The 17,738-nt window shown below is 48.1% G+C and overlaps 2 protein-coding genes across 4 annotated transcripts; one reads left to right on the plus strand and one right to left on the minus strand.

Moving 5' to 3' along the window:
• Positions 1-158: 158 nt before the first annotated feature.
• On the plus strand, positions 159-10,164 carry Crag (Calmodulin-binding protein related to a Rab3 GDP/GTP exchange protein). Of its 3 annotated transcripts, none has more exons than NM_001169239.2 (14): positions 159-719; positions 1,608-1,924; positions 2,221-2,767; positions 2,826-2,976; positions 3,039-3,310; positions 3,376-3,589; positions 3,666-3,986; positions 4,056-5,482; positions 5,540-5,842; positions 6,202-6,282; positions 7,159-7,591; positions 7,656-8,117; positions 8,190-8,374; positions 8,438-10,164. In NM_001169239.2, the coding sequence occupies exons 2-14, from the start codon at positions 1,624-1,626 to the stop codon at positions 8,754-8,756; spliced, it is 5,016 nt and encodes a 1,671-aa protein (NP_001162710.2). In that variant the 5' UTR covers positions 159-719; positions 1,608-1,623; the 3' UTR covers positions 8,757-10,164. The 3 variants fall into 3 exon arrangements, with proteins under 3 accessions (NP_001162710.2, NP_525080.3, NP_727281.2); NM_080341.4 differs by having other exon boundaries at positions 8,438-9,359; NM_167164.4 differs by lacking the exon at positions 6,202-6,282 and having other exon boundaries at positions 8,438-9,359.
• Positions 10,165-10,264: 100 nt separating this feature from the next.
• On the minus strand, positions 10,265-14,432 carry Caf1-180 (Chromatin assembly factor 1, p180 subunit). Its single transcript, NM_132267.5, has 3 exons — positions 12,078-14,432; positions 11,845-12,014; positions 10,265-11,782 (listed from the first exon to the last, which is right to left on the minus strand). The coding sequence occupies exons 1-3, from the start codon at positions 14,314-14,316 to the stop codon at positions 10,640-10,642; spliced, it is 3,552 nt and encodes a 1,183-aa protein (NP_572495.1). The 5' UTR covers positions 14,317-14,432; the 3' UTR covers positions 10,265-10,639.
• Between the last annotated feature and the right edge of the window lie 3,306 nt (positions 14,433-17,738).

Consider the following 17,738-nt stretch of genomic DNA (forward strand, 5'->3'; position numbering starts at 1 on the left):
AATTATTACGCATCCATGTAAGTGGCCTCTGTAATTACTCCGTTCAAATTGTTTGAAATTAGTCTTTGAAAATTATAATTCAACCAGGCGGAAAAAGTTTGCGATTGGCGATGATATACTTTCAAAGTAATCAGCATTTAGGCTTATCGATAGACCAAAAGCTAGTCTTATCTGGCAACGCTGAAAATGGCCTGAAGCAAAGGCCAAATAGTTATTAATAATAGTAAATCCGATAATAATAGTCGCGTGTTTCGTATTGCATGTTAATTATATAGTTCGCCAAGCAGCGCATACAGGCGATTGGCACATTCCGCCAGTCACACCGAGCCGCGCACACGGCTGGCAGGCCAGTTAAATGAACATTATTCCTTACTTTTCTGTCCACTGCACTCCACACGTATTTGCGTAGCTTTTAAAGTAGCTAAATTCGTGGATTTCAACGCACTTGGCGCGTCTTAGTCAAAGTGGCCCAGTTAAGCAGTCCAATTGGAAAACTGTGAAAATGATGTAAAGGAAAACTCTCAAGTAGTCCAACTGTGTGTGCGTGTGTGTGTGTGTGCGTGCGGTGAGTGTTGGTGTGTGGAAATTAACGTAGTGTGAAGAAGAAAAGCGAAGGAAAAGCGACAATTGCAGTCCAAGGCGAACAGCAAAAGCAACTGAAGGTTGCCCACGCCCCCTTCGTCCCCGCGCCCCCTTGGAGGACAACTAACGGGAGTGCAGTAAGTTAACCAGCCAGCCCCTCTTCCCCTGCGCCCTGTGCCCTACGTCTTCCACTCACACCTGCCAATTGGACTCCTGTAAACAAAAACATCGCATCAGCAATCAACACAAACAAAATGCGTTGGTGCTATTGTGCTGTAAAGCGGAAGTGAAGGAAGTTGAATCATCAAGCGGAACTTGTTTTCCCCAGCTCCATTTGTTCTTGCTGTCGCTGTTGTTGCTGTTGCTTTTGTCGCTGCTGCCGCGCGAAGCATAAAAAAAAAGTCGCCAGCATACAAAGTCCAATCAGAATATCAGTTAATGCATGCAATTCCAATCGGACGCCGACATTATATGATATGTAAACAAAAGCATTTTGCGCCCAGCGGGCAAAGATACAGTGAAGCATGCGCTTGGTGTCACCAACCAGTACTCCAGTGGGTCACCCACAAAATAATCATAATATCTTGCGGTTCTTCTTTGTGGGTAATGCGATCGGATGTGATGAAATATTAAAGATATCAGTTCTCAGCTTTTTTACCATTTGGTTTTCAAGAGATAACATCATTTTCACATCGTTCGAAAAACCGCAAAGTAAACATGTTTCTTTTCATGAAATCTTAAAAACATAAAGATTTATATATGTTTCCTCATGTCCGTTGCACGAACCAAGGGAATCACACGATTACTTGTGCGTGCCGCTTATCTGAATCTTACCCTCGGAAGAAGAACTATTAACTTTGGCCCCAGGTGATGATTACTTAACAAAATATTAATTAATGTGAAATTGGGAGCCACCGCAACTAGTAGAACTGGTGTTCCCTGTCGACCTTATCTTATCTGGTCTGCCAGTCCCGCCATGCCAAGAAATTAACCACTCACTCGGGGTCTTTTGCTGTCTCTTGCAGAGGAAACGGCGCCGCCATGGAGGAAAAGCGCATCGCCGACTACTTTGTGGTGGCCGGAATGCCGGAGAATCCGCAGCTGCTGCAGGAGAACAGCTTCAATGACTCGGGAAGATTGAGAGCGGCCACCACCATCGAACCGATCACGGACATCGGCGTCTATTTCCCGCTGCTGGGCGAGGAGGTGCCCGAGGGATACGAGATCCTCTCGCACACGCCCACGGGTCTACAGGCGAACCTCAATCACGGATCGGTCCGCACCACCGACTGCTACATCTACTTCCGGCGTGGCAAGGATCGCCCGCCGCTGGTGGACATAGGTGGGTGCATTTCTGCCGGTTGTGTTTTTTTTTTTTCTAAGAACTCCAAGTTATTTTTGGTAGATTTAAGAAATCGAAATGAAAGACTGGGCTTTATTTCTTGATAACGAAAGTAAATTTAAATATTGTAATCTCGACACGACTCGTGATAAAGCCAACAAATTGTTGCTTATTTAAATCAAATAAAATCGTTCACAGTCAATATAAAATGTACAGTTATAGGTGATTAAATGCTTGCGTCGTCATTTCTAAGTAATAAAACTTGACTTTTATATTAATCTTTTCCACTCTTGCAGGAGTCCTGTACGATGGCCACGAGCGGATCATGTCGGATGCGGAAATCGTTGCGGAGACGCCTGGCGGCAGGGTGGCCAATGTGAACAACTCGTCCGCGAAGACGTTCCTCACGTACCGACGCGCCCGAGCGGACATGCCCTGCAACGAGCTGGTGGTCACCGAACTGTGCGTCATTGTCCAGAGCAAGGGTGAGCGGGCTCCGCACGCCTTTTGCCTAATCTACAAGACCCTGAACAAGGGCTATGTTGGCAGCGACGTCTACCTGTGCTACAAGAAGTCCATGTACCGGCCTAAGCACATCAGCTACAAGCCGGAGATCCTGCTGCGCTACCCCACCTTCGACCACACCGACTTCCCGCTGAATCTGTGCCCGAGCGTGCCGCTCTTCTGCCTGCCAATGGGCGCCTCCCTGGAGGCCTGGCCACACGTCAACGGCACGGAGAAGCGGAAACCCATCAGTCCGGTGTTCAGCACTTTTGTGCTCACCGTGAGCGATGGCACCTACAAGGTTTACGGATCGGCGTTAACTTTCTACGAGGATTACGAGTAAATTGCAATTGAATATATTTCAAAAATTATATACACTAAGGATTTACACTTTCAGTGAGTCAAAGTTGTCGGCTGAGCAGAAGGAGCTGCTCGGTTGGGACGAGGAGTTCGGCGCCCAGCACTCGCTGCACATGATCAAGGCTATATGTCTGCTGTCGCATCATCCCTTTGGCGACACCTTCGACAAATGGCTGAAGTACCTTCATGTGAGCTTACACTCCCCATAACTTTGATAGAATCTAATCCATATCTGGTTTTATCGTTATAGCGAATGGTTCTGTATGACGTTAATATACCCATTCCCGTGGAGCGCTACATCACCCAGCTGCTGGACGAAGTACCGTTTCCGGCGCCCAGCATTCACCTGCAGCTGTCCAGCGAGTCCAACGATCGCATACTGCTCACACAGCCGGAAGATTCCCCGCTGCCGCGAAGTGGCGCCGGTTTCCACATACTGCTCCAGAACCTGGGCACCGACAACTGTCTGCATGTGCTGCTGCTGGCCCTCACCGAACAGAAGATACTCATCCACTCACTCAGGTATGTGCATCACATGTACCGAATATCCTTACCGTATCCTACATATCGATTTATTCGCGCCGCAGACCTGCCACGTTGACTGCTGTGGCCGAAGCCATTGTCTCCCTGCTGTTTCCGTTCAAGTGGCAGTGTCCGTACATCCCACTTTGTCCGCTGGGCTTGGCGGAGGTGCTCCATGCCCCATTGCCTTATCTCATTGGCGTGGACTCGCGCTTCTTCGATTTGTACGAGCCGCCCACGGATGTCACCTGCATCGATTTGGACACCAACAACATTAGCGTACGTTTGGGCCTAGTTTTCCGATTGGAAATGTGTTCCTAATGAATCAATATCGCACCTATTACCATACTTGCAGCTATGTGAGTCGCAGCGTCACTTGTCACCCAAGCTGCTGCCGAAACGGGCAGCCCGCCTACTTCGCCAGACGCTCACCGAACTGGAGAATGCCAAGCCCATTAGCTATGACTCCACAAACAGTTTGGATCGCGATATTCGAAAGCGGAAACGAGAACTGGTGCTGGAGCAGCGCATCCAGGAGGCCTTTCTGCTCTTCATGGCCAGCATTCTGCGCGGCTACAGAGACTTTCTGGTGCCCATATCCAAGGCACCATCGGTGGGAGCCACCGATCCAAGTGCCCTCTTCCAGCTGAAGGCTTTTTTGCGATCGCGTGATAAGGTAAGAAAACTGTTTTAGTATTGTTTGCTTAGTCAGTCAGACAAAACACTTTGAACTGCCCACGAACAGTCGCACCAGAAGTTCTTCGAGCTGATGATGAAGACCCAGATGTTCATCCGTTTCATTGAGGAGCGTTCCTTTGTCTCCGATGGCGATCATGGTCTCAGCTTCTTCGACGAGTGTGCGGAGAAGGTGGGCAACTACGATGAAACGCCCGCCCAGCTGCATTTGGTGGACTGGGACACGGGGCAGAACAGCGAGCGCACCAAGTACATCTTTCCGCCGGACAGCGTAACTCCGGCGGGATCTCAGCCTGGCGGCGGAGGAGGAGGATTAGCCTACAACTACGAGAACTTTACGCTGCAACCGGAACTGTTGCAGAGCACGAAGAAGACGGCTTTATCGAAATTTCTGCAGCTGCAGCTGAACGCTTCCCTCTCGCCAGGATCACCCATTGCCCGGCGAACCAAACACGAGATTAAGCTGTCCCAGAAGATGGCCAGCCGTTGTCAGCAGCATCCGGAGGCGTGGTCCAAATACTTGTTGGCCACCTGTTACTCGCTGTACTTCCTCATCCTGCCATCCATGGTCTTGGATCCGCGGCACGCCGGCAAGGAGCCAGAGATACTGCGCGCCGCCTACGATGTCCTCGTGCGAGCCAGTCGTCTAAAGATCACCTGTGACGAGTTCTGCTACAGGATCATGATGCAGCTATGCGGTATTCACAATCTGCCTGTGCTGGCCGTCCGTCTGCACTACCTGATGAAACGCTCTGGCGTGCAGGCCAATGCGCTCACCTATGGCTTCTACAACCGCTGCGTCCTTGAGTCGCAGTGGCCCCAGGACAGTACCACGATCAGCCAGATCCGCTGGAATCGCATTAAGAACGTGGTGTTGGGAGCGGCGCAGTTCCGCAAGGCTGGCAAACAAAGGGCCGCCTCCAAGGTGAACAAGTCGCTCAGTGCGTCCCAGGACCAGAACCTCAGCACCCTGGAAACGGTGGACGGACAGTCGCGCACCAGTTTGGCTTCCTCCTCCGGCGATGGCGGTGGCCATGGACTGCTCGATTTTGCCGCCTTCGATCGGCTCAGGAACAAGTTGGGCAGCATTGTGCGGCAGACGGTGACGGGCGGCAATAACGAGACAATGGGCGATGCGGTCAACAACACTGGGTTGCTCATACCCGGCGAACTCAGCGCCCCGAATACGCCGACCTATGGCGGTGACACCGAAATCCTGGCCAAGGCACTTCAGCAACAGCAGCCACGCAAACAGATCATGAGCATTGGCGGCGGCGATGACGATGATGAGGATGAGGACGAAGATGAATACACGGCCGGATCGCCGAGCACGCCGCAAAAGCAACTGGAAGCGGGCGCCGATGACCTGGAATACGCCGGTGGAGGAGACTACGAGGCGGACGAGGAGGACGAAGATGAAGTCGACGAGCATGTGGCCGCACAGCGGGCACGTCAGCGAGTGCAGAGTCCAACCAAGTGAGTTTGGGAATACTACTTAGCTTATCGAAATCGAATTAAGACTTTATATTTTAGAATCTCGCCACGCACGCCCGTGACCCAAAACGATCCACTGGGTGCTCTCAACGAGGAGGAGTCCGCCGCCAGTGCCACGCCCACGCAGGAGACGCAGCAGGAGCAGCAGCACTCACAGTCGCAGATCGACAGCAGCATATACAGCGACAAGCCGATCCTGTTCCGGGGCCAGAGGAGCGCCACTTTCGACGAGTCGACGCAGATCGGGAAGAGTATGCACCGTTCGGAAACGATGCCGGTGGCCAGCAGCGGTGTGACCAACAGCCTGGCCAACATCGGATCCTCGCTGAAGTTCACGTTCGGGTAACTCCGGCGTTCCACAGCCTTTCCTCCTCCGATCCCTCATTCTGTATCTCCCTTAAATCATCTGAACACACTATTCCACAAGCATTCCACAGTCCAATCACCAAAACAAGCGGATTAGTTTCCCCTTTTTTTTCGAATTTTCTTCCCTAACTAACATGGCTTTTCACCTTTTTCACATCACTTGTTATAAGCTTAAACCATTTGATAATGCTCTGAATTTTTCAATTCAATCAAATGGTGTGGAAAACTGGAGAAGCCATGTATTTCTACTACCTCTTTCTGAATCGAACCAGTTTCTGTGCCACATTTCGTTTATGATTTATTTACATATATATATATATATAATTATATCTTAGACGTTATTCACCCGCACGATTGTCCCTTAAGAAAGACTTGAAATTGCCCGCCAATATTATAGAAAATATATCGAGCATAAGGTAAGTGGAGACCTTTCTTAGAGAACAACTTGACAAACAAACACCCGAAAACTACACCCACTTGTGTGTTGTGTTGCTTTCCACGCTATTTCACCTGGAATTCAAATTGTGCTCTCTCGGTGATGGAGGTTTTTTTTTTATTTGAAAGATAAGTTAAGATAATCTCATTTCCCACTTTGATCTGTTCCTTGTGTTCAAATGTAAATCTTAAGTTTATGTTATATGTTTCAGTTTTTCAGAGATGTTCCTATGTCTTGTCTTCTTAATTTCTAAATACTATATTGTACTTAAATTTGTTTTATGTTTTGTAAAACATGACAATACTAATAATTTGCAATGTACAAGTGGACAGCGGCAATTAACACACAGCGGCACAACAAAACACACACACCCACACACACAACAGAGTCTTAACCTCTTGTTTTCGTTTTGTGTTCTGGGTACGGTTACCGTTACAGTTATGGTTATGGTTTATAATCTCCTTAAAAAAAACTTCGTTGGTGGCGGGCAATTCAAGGTTTGACTAAAGCCACGCAAAGCATTCACACTAACTCGATTAAATCGAACAAACTAACTAACTAACGGCCATTCACAAGCACCGCACCACCATGCGATATATAACAGCACCACCAGCAGCTGATTTCCCCGATCTCATATATGTATATAACTTTTGGATTAACTTTAGGGATTTCCTAAAACTACCGTAAGACTTAAGAATAATATTAACCAGTTATTGCTAAGATAAAACCAGAGAAATCAGCTGCTAATGACATTAACTCATTCTCGTTTCGTTGTACATAGAAATATGATAATTCATTATTGTTTAGCCTTTAAGCCCAATCAACCCAATTAATTCTCGACTTTTGTACCATCCAGTCCCAGCTTGACGGGCAAGAAGTCGAACGAGTTGATCCAGGGCAGTCTGAGCAGCATCAAATCGGCGGCCAATTCGCTGACCAAAAAGTTCGACGAGATCAAAGGCGTGATATCGGCCAATTCAACGCCGACGAAAACGAACAATGGACACCATCCGCATGGCCTGCATCATGGTCACCATCATCCGCACCACCACCATCATCATCATTCGCAGCACGGCAATGCGGAGCAGGAGGAGCACGATGCCGCCGTCCACGAGGAGGGCAAGCTGCGTCGCGTCTCAAGCGACCTGGATCCATGGGGCAGGCTCAGCGAGTCGCGTAAATCCAGCTACAATAACCTCGTGCCGCTCGGCGAGAACAGCTCCACCGGCGCCCTTCACATGCACGCCTTTCCCGCTGTGCCCGACAACCTCTATAGTCTAACAAGCGAGGTTAGTACTGATAGCCTGGAATGTGATTGTATCCTCAACCACTTTTGCACTTTTAAATCCACAGAACGCCGCGGATCGTGACTGCGATGTGCTGATCCAGCTGACGACCTGCTCGCAGTGCCACAATTGCTCGGTGCTCGTCTACGACGAGGAGATCATGAGCGGCTGGACGGCGGAGGACTCTAACCTGAACACCACCTGCCATGCCTGCAACAAGCTCACGGTGCCTTTCCTCAGCGTACAGATCGAACGGCAGGTGGAGGAGTCGGAACAGTCGGATCCGCTGCAGGACGGCAAGGAGCAAATAGCCAACGGCAATAGCCACAAGACCAGCCTGACCGTGCCGTATCTAAATCCGCTGGTGCTGCGCAAGGAGCTGGAGAACATACTCACGCAGGAGGGCGACATTGCGCTGATAAAACCGGAATTTGTCGATGAGCACCCGATCATCTATTGGAACTTGCTCTGGCTGATGGAGCGCATCGAGAGCAAGACGCACCTGCCCGAGCTCTGTCTGCCCGTGCCGGTAAGTCATTCAATGTGGCTCCTTATGATGATGTACCATTGATTACCATTGTTTGATTTCTCAACTGGTTAGAGCGACAAGGAGCACATCGATCCGCTGAGCAAGGTGAAGACGGTGCACATCCAGTGCCTGTGGGACAATCTGAGCCTGCATACGGAGGCCAGTGGTCCACCCATGTACTTGCTGTACAGGGAGACCCAGCCGACGAGTCCGCTCATCAAGGCGCTGCTCACCGATCAGGCGCAGCTCAACAAGAAGTGAGTAGATGCAAACAAGATAGTAGTTAGTGCTTATACCAATGATGTCTCTGTGTCACCCAGTGTCATTCAGCAAATCATTTCGGCCATCCGGTGCAATGACTTCGCCACTCCTCTCAAGCGCTTGGCCAATGAGCGACACAAGCTGAAGAGCAACGGCGTGGAGCGATCGCACTCGTTCTATCGCGACATACTCTTCCTGGCCCTGACCGCCATCGGTAGGTCCAACGTGGACCTGGCCACATTCCATCGCGAGTATGCAGCCGTGTTCGACAAGCTGACGGAGCGGGAGTGCAACATGTACTATCGCAATCAGGATCTGCCGCCCTCGGCATCGACGATCTTCTGTCGTGCTTACTTCCGCCCGCTTCTGCTGCCCTGACGCAGTGGCTCCCAGCTGGAGGCAGGAGCAGCTTCAAGCGATGCCGAAGTGGACACATGAGTGGAGCAGCCGAAGCCTAAAAGACAAGACGACCAAATAACTTGATAACAAAATGGAAACGAAGGGAGAGTTTGACGACAACGAAACGCTTATCACACACCTTAGGCTGGGTCGATTTTATAGATGGGACAAGTATGAATTAATTTTACTTAGATATCAGAGCTCTTATTTACGTTACGGAAAAGAAAAGGACGGTATTTTGGAACTATTCCTAGTAGGCTATAAAAATGTAATTGTTTTAAACGAAAAAAAAAAAATACTTGATTCGAAGTGTTCTTAGGTTTTCAAACTAATAGTTTTTTCCCAAGCGAGGAAGCCTTCTGGGCAAACTTCTTTAGAATTGTCCTCAATTTACTTGTACTTGTACACAAGCCAGAATATTTAAATTCTTAAACGAACTTTCCTAAGTGAAAGCCCCAACTTGACATGTGTTGCATTGTGAAAACATGCAAATGATTTTGTAAATGACTTGATCTTAACATTTAAGTACTTAACGATTTTTCGCTGTTTAAAACTAATCAAAAATATACACACACACACACGAATGACTGGTTTCTGTGACAATACATGAATGCGTTCAGGCAGTGCGTTTCATAGGTGTAATAGCAGCAATGGATTAGTTTAACGCCCCTCCTAATATTTTGTACTTACGACCAACTCACCTAGTCTAACGACTGCCTTTTCTGATGACGCTACATTTTGCACTACGGTTCACCGAACAACGAGGCCTTACACGGCCGAAACGCACTGCACTTACCACTATCCATAAAAACACGAAAGGAAGCCACACTTTTGATTGCCCCTCGTCAGATTTGCCTTATTATATATAATATAACGATACATATTCGTGTACATACAAAGCTATATGTGCGATCCTGTAAATCAGCATTGTTAGCGGAACCCCCAGCCTCTTCTCCTGCGCGGCTCCATCCTCTCCACCATCCGGTTATTTCAAAAATAATCGCCTGTGTAAACGCACTTTTTTTTTAACTTGAGATTTCCTCACAATGCTCGGCTCTTTTAGTTAGCATAGCAAACTTTTGGGAACGTGGGAAGGAGGATAAACGGGGGGCGGCGGTTAACTAATATCGACGGCAGATAACAATTAAACAACGATTACAATAGCAATAATTAATGGATAATCGGATAATCGTATTTAAATGTAGATGGGACTCTAACTCTTGCAGATCTAATGGTACGACACACGTTCACGTCCACGTTTTTAAAGACAACACATCCCCAAACACACACTTCTAATTTTTTTTGTCGGGAATCTTAACTAAATGTATATTAAATAATTCATTTAATTGAAACGTAAATCGTAACAAAAATGGCAAAAAGAATAAACAAACAAGTTTTAAAAATAACTTCAAGCGCTGTTTCCACTGATTTCCACCAAGAAACCCCCAATAATTTGGGACTGAAATGAAAAATGTAGCTATAGATTTATGTATTGTGTCTATATATTTCCAATGCGAACCCAAAATCGCCATCAAATGAAAGATCATCATCAGGTAGGTAGTGTATTATTGCATATATACTATATATGTTTAGTTGGCTCAATGAAAATTGCAATCCTGCGAGCTTCTGTTGCTCAACTTCTTAAAAACTTTGCGATCGAGTGGGTGGGATGCTGGTTGGGGCAGGGGTGACCCTGGTGGGGATGGGTTGGCTGAGAAGGACATACAAGTCGAACGTACATCGGAACATTTAAAATTAAATCAACTTACGAGTGAAACTAGCGACAAAAAAAATGTGTATTCTTAAAATACTCGCTTAGCAGGAAGCGGAAGATCCTTAGGGGATCTAGCTTAATCCTAGTCTTAATCCGAGAGCATCACCACATCATCGAAGACAATGGGCGGTGGCTTCTCCTGCATCTTCTCCTTGGGTTTGCTGGCATCGCTCTGGCGTTGCAGAAACTGGCTAATCAGCTTGTTCTTGGTGGCCGAGGGAATCGGCTGATCCCTGGGCACGGACATGATCAGGGTGGCCCGCTTCTTGACGCCCTGACCCGCCTGCGTCTGTCCACTGATGGGCGTTGTGGGTGCCGAGTTTGTGGTCTGGTTGGAAGCGGGCGAGGCGGCTGGTACCGCATCCGCTGGTGGACTTTGCTCTTGCTGCGCTGCATCTGGTCCGTCGCTAACCTTGGGCGTCAACGTGTAGTTCCATTGATTCTGCAACTGGAGATCCGGCAGCTGGAACTTTTCCAGCATATCGCTGGCGACCACCCAGCAGAGGCGCTTCTTCGGTTTCCTGCCCTTTTTGGCGCTGTTGGCACTGGCGGCAGCGGCTTCGGGTGTGCTCAGCTCCACGGTCTTCCAGCTGGCAAGCTCGTCGAATTTCTCGCGCAGCACAGCCTTTGAGGGCAGCGTTGTTTGATTGGCCTCGGCGGTCGCTTGGGTTTTCAGGTACTCTAAATATTCGTTGATCAGGAACGTCTTCGAGTTCCGATTGCCGTGGGTAAGGCGCACCAGCTGCTGCATGAGACGATCGTCCAGCTGCAGCGGCACCGGCTGCTCTGGCGTCTGATCCTGACGCTCCGGTTCTGGCGGAGGCTCTAGGCTGAGTGGCTCCACCTGCCAACAGGCGTACATGTCGATGGTGTGGGCAAAGATAGCTGGGAATAGCTCGGACTTGTTGCCGTTCTCGTCCAGCCAAACGGGACCCAACAGGCGCGCCTTGATCTTTTTCGTCTGCTTCTTCATTTCCTGAGCGAACTCCTGCTGCAGCACCTGGAGTTTGGCCTTCTGCGCCTCCCGCGTGTGGCCGTCTTCCATTCCGTCGCCGTCGTTTTGCAGTTCCTCGTCGCTGAGATGTCCGTGCGGCACGTACCACTCGTTGTACTCCTCTTCCGATTCCTCCTCGGACTCCTTCTCTTTCTCGTCCTCGCTAGCGCTCAACGATTCCCCCGGCTCCTCCTCCTCCCACTCGCAATCGGAGTCCACTTCGTAGTCGAAGAGCACCTGCGTTATATGATTATTGATATTTGTGTTATGATATTTAAGCCAGAAGAAGTGATCCATACCTTATCCTGTGCCAGCGGGCGTCGGGCGGAGATGCTGCTGCTCTTTTTACGCCAGGTGCCGTAGTACGGTGGCCTCCGGTTGTCGGCGAAATGCAGATACTTGGCCTTCATTCGGGTCAGCTGCTTGGGCTGCTCCACCTCGATGGGCAGACCCGCCGGTGAAAGGTAATCTGTAGATGCAGATGATTGGTGAAGAACAAATGCTTCTTTAATATCTTGCAGCCATATCCTACCTATCACTTGAACATCGTCATCATCCTCCTCGTCCTTGGTGCGTCTTTGGAGCTTCACATCGCGCTGCATCTTGAGCGGCTTGCGCCGTCCGCTGCTCAACTCACTAAGATAGAGATTAGCCCGATTCGGCGGCTTTCGTCTGACGATGTCCTGCTCCTCCTCTTCCTCCTCGTCGTCAGCTTCCTCGTCCCGGTGTCGAAAAAGTCCATCTAGCTGGGAGCGCTGCTCCTGGCCGAGCGAGTTGCGCACGATCGGTGCTAGCAGCATGTCGTCCTTGATCTGAAATGGTCGAAAGGCCAGCGTTTGGCTGCTGGCCTTGGAGCTGTCGCAGCTGCTTTGCTCGTGCTCCAGGTAGGATGTGTTGTTGGATCCGCTGCCGCACTTGGGCTGCTTGGGCACGAAGAACTTGGAGAAGGACTCGGCGGCGCGCTTCTTCTTTTGCTCGGCCTCCTCACGCTCCTGCTCCTTCTTGCGACGCTCCTCGTCCTTTTTGCGTTGCACCTCCTCCTTGGCCTCGTTGCGCTTGCGCTTCTCCTCGTTCTTGGAGTCCACCTCCGCCTGTCGCTTGCGCTCCTTCTCCTCCTTTTCCATCTTCCTCTGCTGCTCCTTCTGATCCCTCTCCAGCTTCCGCTGCTGTTCCTTTTCGTCGCGCTCCTGTTTCTTTTGCTGCTCGCGGTGCTCCTTATCCTGTTGCTTGAGGCGACGCTCCTCCGCCAGCTTTTGTTCCTTCTCCTCGCGAGCCTTTTTCCTTTGCTCCATGAGTCGTTGCTGTTTGGGCGTAAGACCCTTCGGGGCGCCGGTTACTTCCGGCAGACTCTTCCTGTTCAGGCGAGTCTCCTTTTGGGCGGAGGGTCTGTCGGTGGCCGCGGTGTCCGTATCCGCATCCATCTCGTGCTCGCTGCTGGAACTGTTGGCCTCGCTGGTCGAGAGGATCATCGAGATTTCTGCTGCTTCCGGAGATTCGTTGTCCGACTTAACTTGAGTAGATGCCTCGTCTTTCTTGGAATCCTTTTTGGCCGTCACCGATTTGTGTGAGTTCGATGCATCTTCTGGTTCAGAAGTCTTTTTCTTGACTCCAATTTGTTGTTCTTTTTGATTATTTGCAGGTGAGTCTGCTTTCTCTTTCTTTGACTTTGTTGTGCTGTCTTCCTTCTCTTCTTTCTTACTCTTTTCAGCTGGTTTTGCTCCCTCCTTCTTGCCTTTTCCTCCGGTTTTGCTTGTTTCCTTCTTAGGGACTTCTTTTGGTTTGGAATCCTCTGCAATCAGTGGATCTTTCTTGTTGTCTTTAGCTGTGGTCTTGACCTCCGGTTTATCCTTCTTATTAGTTTCCATTTTCTTTCCCATAAAGAGATCTATTGTGGCCTGATCGTTCTTTTTATTTTGTTCTGCGGTCTTTGGCTCTTCCTTCTTCGACTCCTTGACCGCCTTCATGGACTCCTCCTGCTTCTTTGAGTCCTTTCCATTCTTCTGCATGACCTCCTCCGTGTGCTTGCCGCTTGTAGAGCTGTTTTCTGGGGATTTCTCACGCGGCGTTTGTACTTTTTGCCTCTTCTGGGGGTTCAGTTCTTCGGCGATAATCTCTATGTCATCGCTGGACTCGCTGTCCCCCTTGGCAACATCCGCGGTCGAAGTCTCCAGCGGTTCCTCAGATTTCTTCAGGGATTTTCTGCGCTTTGATCGTTTGTTGACCAATGGCAGCTTGATTTGTATGGGTGCCGGCGAGCCTTTCTTGCCCTCCGACTTCTTGGGCTTCAACTTGACCTCCTTGGAGGACTTGGCCTCTACCAACTGATCCTGGTCCTCTATCTCCTTGTCGGCCTCGTCCTCATCCAGTTCTATGACATCTTCCACTACCGAATCCGTGGTCTTGACCTTTTTAGTGGCTATGGAACTGGCCAGATCCAGATTCTCCTTGCTGGTCGAACGTCGCAGTTGCCCCGTAGAGCAGCCAGTGCCCTCCGATGGCGACTCATCGTCGTACGAAAGTTTTCGCTTGCGCGGAGCGGGATCGTCCTCATCCAGGATTACAGTGACGGGGCCAGAGCCGATAGTGGCGGGGGACGATGAGGAGGAGGAGGATGTGGGCACCGCCCCACCGCCTGGCGTTAATAACTTAAAGGGCAAACGCGTCTGCACGAACTTCTTGCCACCGCTGGCCGTCTTTTCCGCTGATTTGGCCGGCACAGCCGCATCTTTTTTCCTGCCGCTGAGCGGCGTCTTAACAACGCCAGCGTGCATTCTGCTGTACTCTCTGTCTGCCTGTTTCCTGTTTCCTGCGGCTCCTGTTTTCCCCCAGCAAATCTTCACTTGTTATTCGCTTAATAAAAAAGGCGGTGAAAACACACTAGCGATGGCAGTTGCGGTTGCGCTTTGCCGCCAATAGATCCGATCGCGCGCTCGATAGATCGATATAATGTGCATCAGTGTTGGCAAGCGATCGAGTGGTGGAAAACTATGATAAGAGTGATCCTGCATACGGCTAAAGTCTCCATAATCAAAGGATTAGTGGTAGTAGATTATTCCCGTGGATAATTTTACCCACTAATCCTTTGATTGTTTCAGTGGAGACTTTAGTCTTGGTAGAAGTCTTTAATATGGCAAAGTGAAGAGTCAAACTATGGCAAATTGGAGAATTAAACTATGGCAAATTGGAGAATTAAACTGTGATCGGAGGAGGTGGGGAACTTAGATAAGAAAGAGGAATATCCTTGTGTCCTTTTTATTGGCTTAGCTTAATTGTGGAGACTTTAAAACATAAATAGCGAAGTGGAGAAACTTAAAAATGTCTTTGTAAGATTTGTAAGATTTATTTCTTTTAATAGTTTATATTGTTTACAAGAATATCAAATTAGAGTCAATGCCGTTTTCTTAATGTTTTGTTATTAATTTCTTTTCCAGAACAGTGAGCAATAAAATTGAAATAGACATTGAAAACTACTCATGCAAGCGAAAGTACACAATGCTAATTGTTGTGCACCCTGGGCGAGCTTTTTGTGAATAATTAAATACAATTAAATACTGTCGTCTTCCCAAGTTTATTCCATTTCTGCAAGCTATCAGGTTGATTGGGTACGTAGTTATTGTTACCTTTTGATGCAGCTAACAAATATCGCCCCACTGTCGATAATTGTTTACTTAGTTTAATGTGGCATTTTTGCTAATCCCGGATAAGTGGAAAAATGCTTGCGGCCACAGTCATAGCCACTGTTGACCCCTTTCCACCTGGCGACCTGGTTGACATGGTGACCCAAACCGAGGGAGAATGAGAGATCCTGCCTCCGGCTGCAGCCTGCGTCGCAGCGGCCTGGAATACATTTCATTTAATTACAATTTGTTTCAATAGGCCAACACGTACACACAGCTCAAAGGGGGGGGGGGGGGGGAGAGAGGAGGAGGAGGTGATGGATTTGGGGGCGCCAACTACTCTGTGATTATACATACATATATACTGTGTGCATGCGCATAATTCTGATTGCAATTGCACTTCGATGCATTGGATTTATTATCCCATGAAGTACTCCTAGCTTGTAAACTCAAAAGAAAAGTAATGATTTGATTAATCTGGTGTGAGATAATAATCAGATAGAATTGATACATATTTAAGTGATTTGTGGGTACTAACTATTAGTATTATTTTTTTTTTAAACAAAACACTTGCAACGGCCCTAAAGTGCAAATCTTGATGACTAATACTGACATGTGCAATCCAATTCACATGAGATACAAATTGCGGTCGCCGCTTGTGGCTTCTTTGGAAAAATTAAATATATATGTATGTACATATATACAACAAAATCAGAGGGGTGGGGGAGGGTTCAGATGTAGTGGGTTGGACATGTGGCATATTATACGCATTGGCCGGGATTTGCCATCGCCACATATCGACTCCTTTAATAATGATAATAATAATAATGCCGCATCGATTCCGCTGGGACTTTTGGCCCACGACCGATGGCCCCGGAAGAGACGGGGCGTAAAATGGGAATTCGGTCATGCGTGTGAACGGGTGCGGTATACCGAGTACCCAGTACCCGGTACCCGGTAACCAGTATCCTGTAGCGTCCTTGCCTTCCCCTGGTAATAGAAAATCTATTAGCGGCCCCCTCCGCCGCCTCACCCACCATTCGGGCGGGTGGTGGTGGTGGTGAATGGCGTGGTGAAATGGCAGGGGATGTCGCGGGGCGTGGCCATCAGGCATCAGTCGTCCCATTTTCCCTTTTGATGACGCGAAAAGAGGCCAAACACTTTGAACATTTTGCCAAAACAGACAGAGGCTTTGATTCGAAAACGGTTTTGGGTTACGAAATAAGGATGAGGAGGAGGAGGAGGAGGAGGAGGATGAGGAGACGGAAGAGGAGGAGGAGGAGGAGGAGGAGGGGGAGGAGGAGGAGGAGGAGGAGGAGGAGCAGGAGGAGCAGCGTTTTTTATATTTCCCAACTTGGCCACTTTTGGTACGCACTTTTATTTGCCATTTACAAAAAGGACTCTTTTTACCAAAAAGGATGTATTAGAGCAAAACTTGTTTATTTTGTTAGTTAACTATCTGTTTTTTTTTGAGTGTACCAAAACAAAGTGCACTTTTTGAAGGGGTTGAGAAAGAAAGCGCAGACAAGCGAGTTGAAATTAGAGACCTGTTGGCGTGACGCTTGCATAAGTGACACGACTGTCAGAGTCTGGAAAATAATGGGAAAGCGCGTTGTAAAATGTCGGAAAATTCGTTCATCATTTTCATATAATATTATTAAAGTCAAAACAACACTGCTGCTAGTAAATTTGAACCATAAATAGTTAACAAATTCGCTTTGAGTTTTTATTGTATTTAAGCAAGCAGGAGGGTAAAATGTGTTTCCAATTTGTTCTAACTTCGCCAGCAACATTTTCCCCCTCATTGTTCTTACATTTTGAAACACTGAGAGAAATTGCTATTATTAAAGTTCGTAGTTTATAACAAGAATGTATTCCTATCGAATTGAGTACTAAAGATTTGCTATTGCAGAACTTACCTTCAGTTGTTCTCAGTGCATCGCGGAAAAAGTAACCGGCAACGGCAACAAGATTGAAAAAGTATTGAATTACATTCATACAACATTTGCTTGAATAGCCTTCGCCAGGGGGTGGTGGACATGGGGTGGTGGGCGGTGGGCGGTCGAGTGTTGCGGTTTGAGTTTCCTTTTGTTTGCCTAGTGGCTGCTTTCTGGGTGGGATTGGACTATGTCTCTTTTTGTTTCCTTGAATGGGGTTCGGGTTTTGGCGATTAACGTGAATACCACCTCTCGAGCGCCCACTCTCCGCCGCATTTTCTTTCTCTGTATATTTGTGGCTTCTTTGAGTGGTAGCATAGAGTACACTGGAAACTATTTAATAAATATATTTTCAATTTTTAATTCCAGTTACCATTGCACACCTAAAATTAGATTTTAAATGTTAGGTTGTTCTGTAATTTAAGGGTAATAATTTATTTATATTTGTTTCAAAATGTTACACATATTTATGCGCTGTGTATATCGAAACGGAACAGAAGTGAAGTGGACCGAAGGTCGATTCCCGCAGGAATTGCTGTGAAAATTCATTAGTTGCCCATTTTTATGCTATTTTATTTCAATATAAAAGACGCACGCATGCATGCATTTAGTTTTCCATTCTCTAGCCACTGCCGATGG

Source organism: Drosophila melanogaster, chromosome X (genome assembly GCF_000001215.4).
Source record: "Drosophila melanogaster chromosome X".
In the NCBI taxonomy this organism is placed as follows: Eukaryota; Metazoa; Arthropoda; class Insecta; order Diptera; family Drosophilidae; genus Drosophila; species Drosophila melanogaster.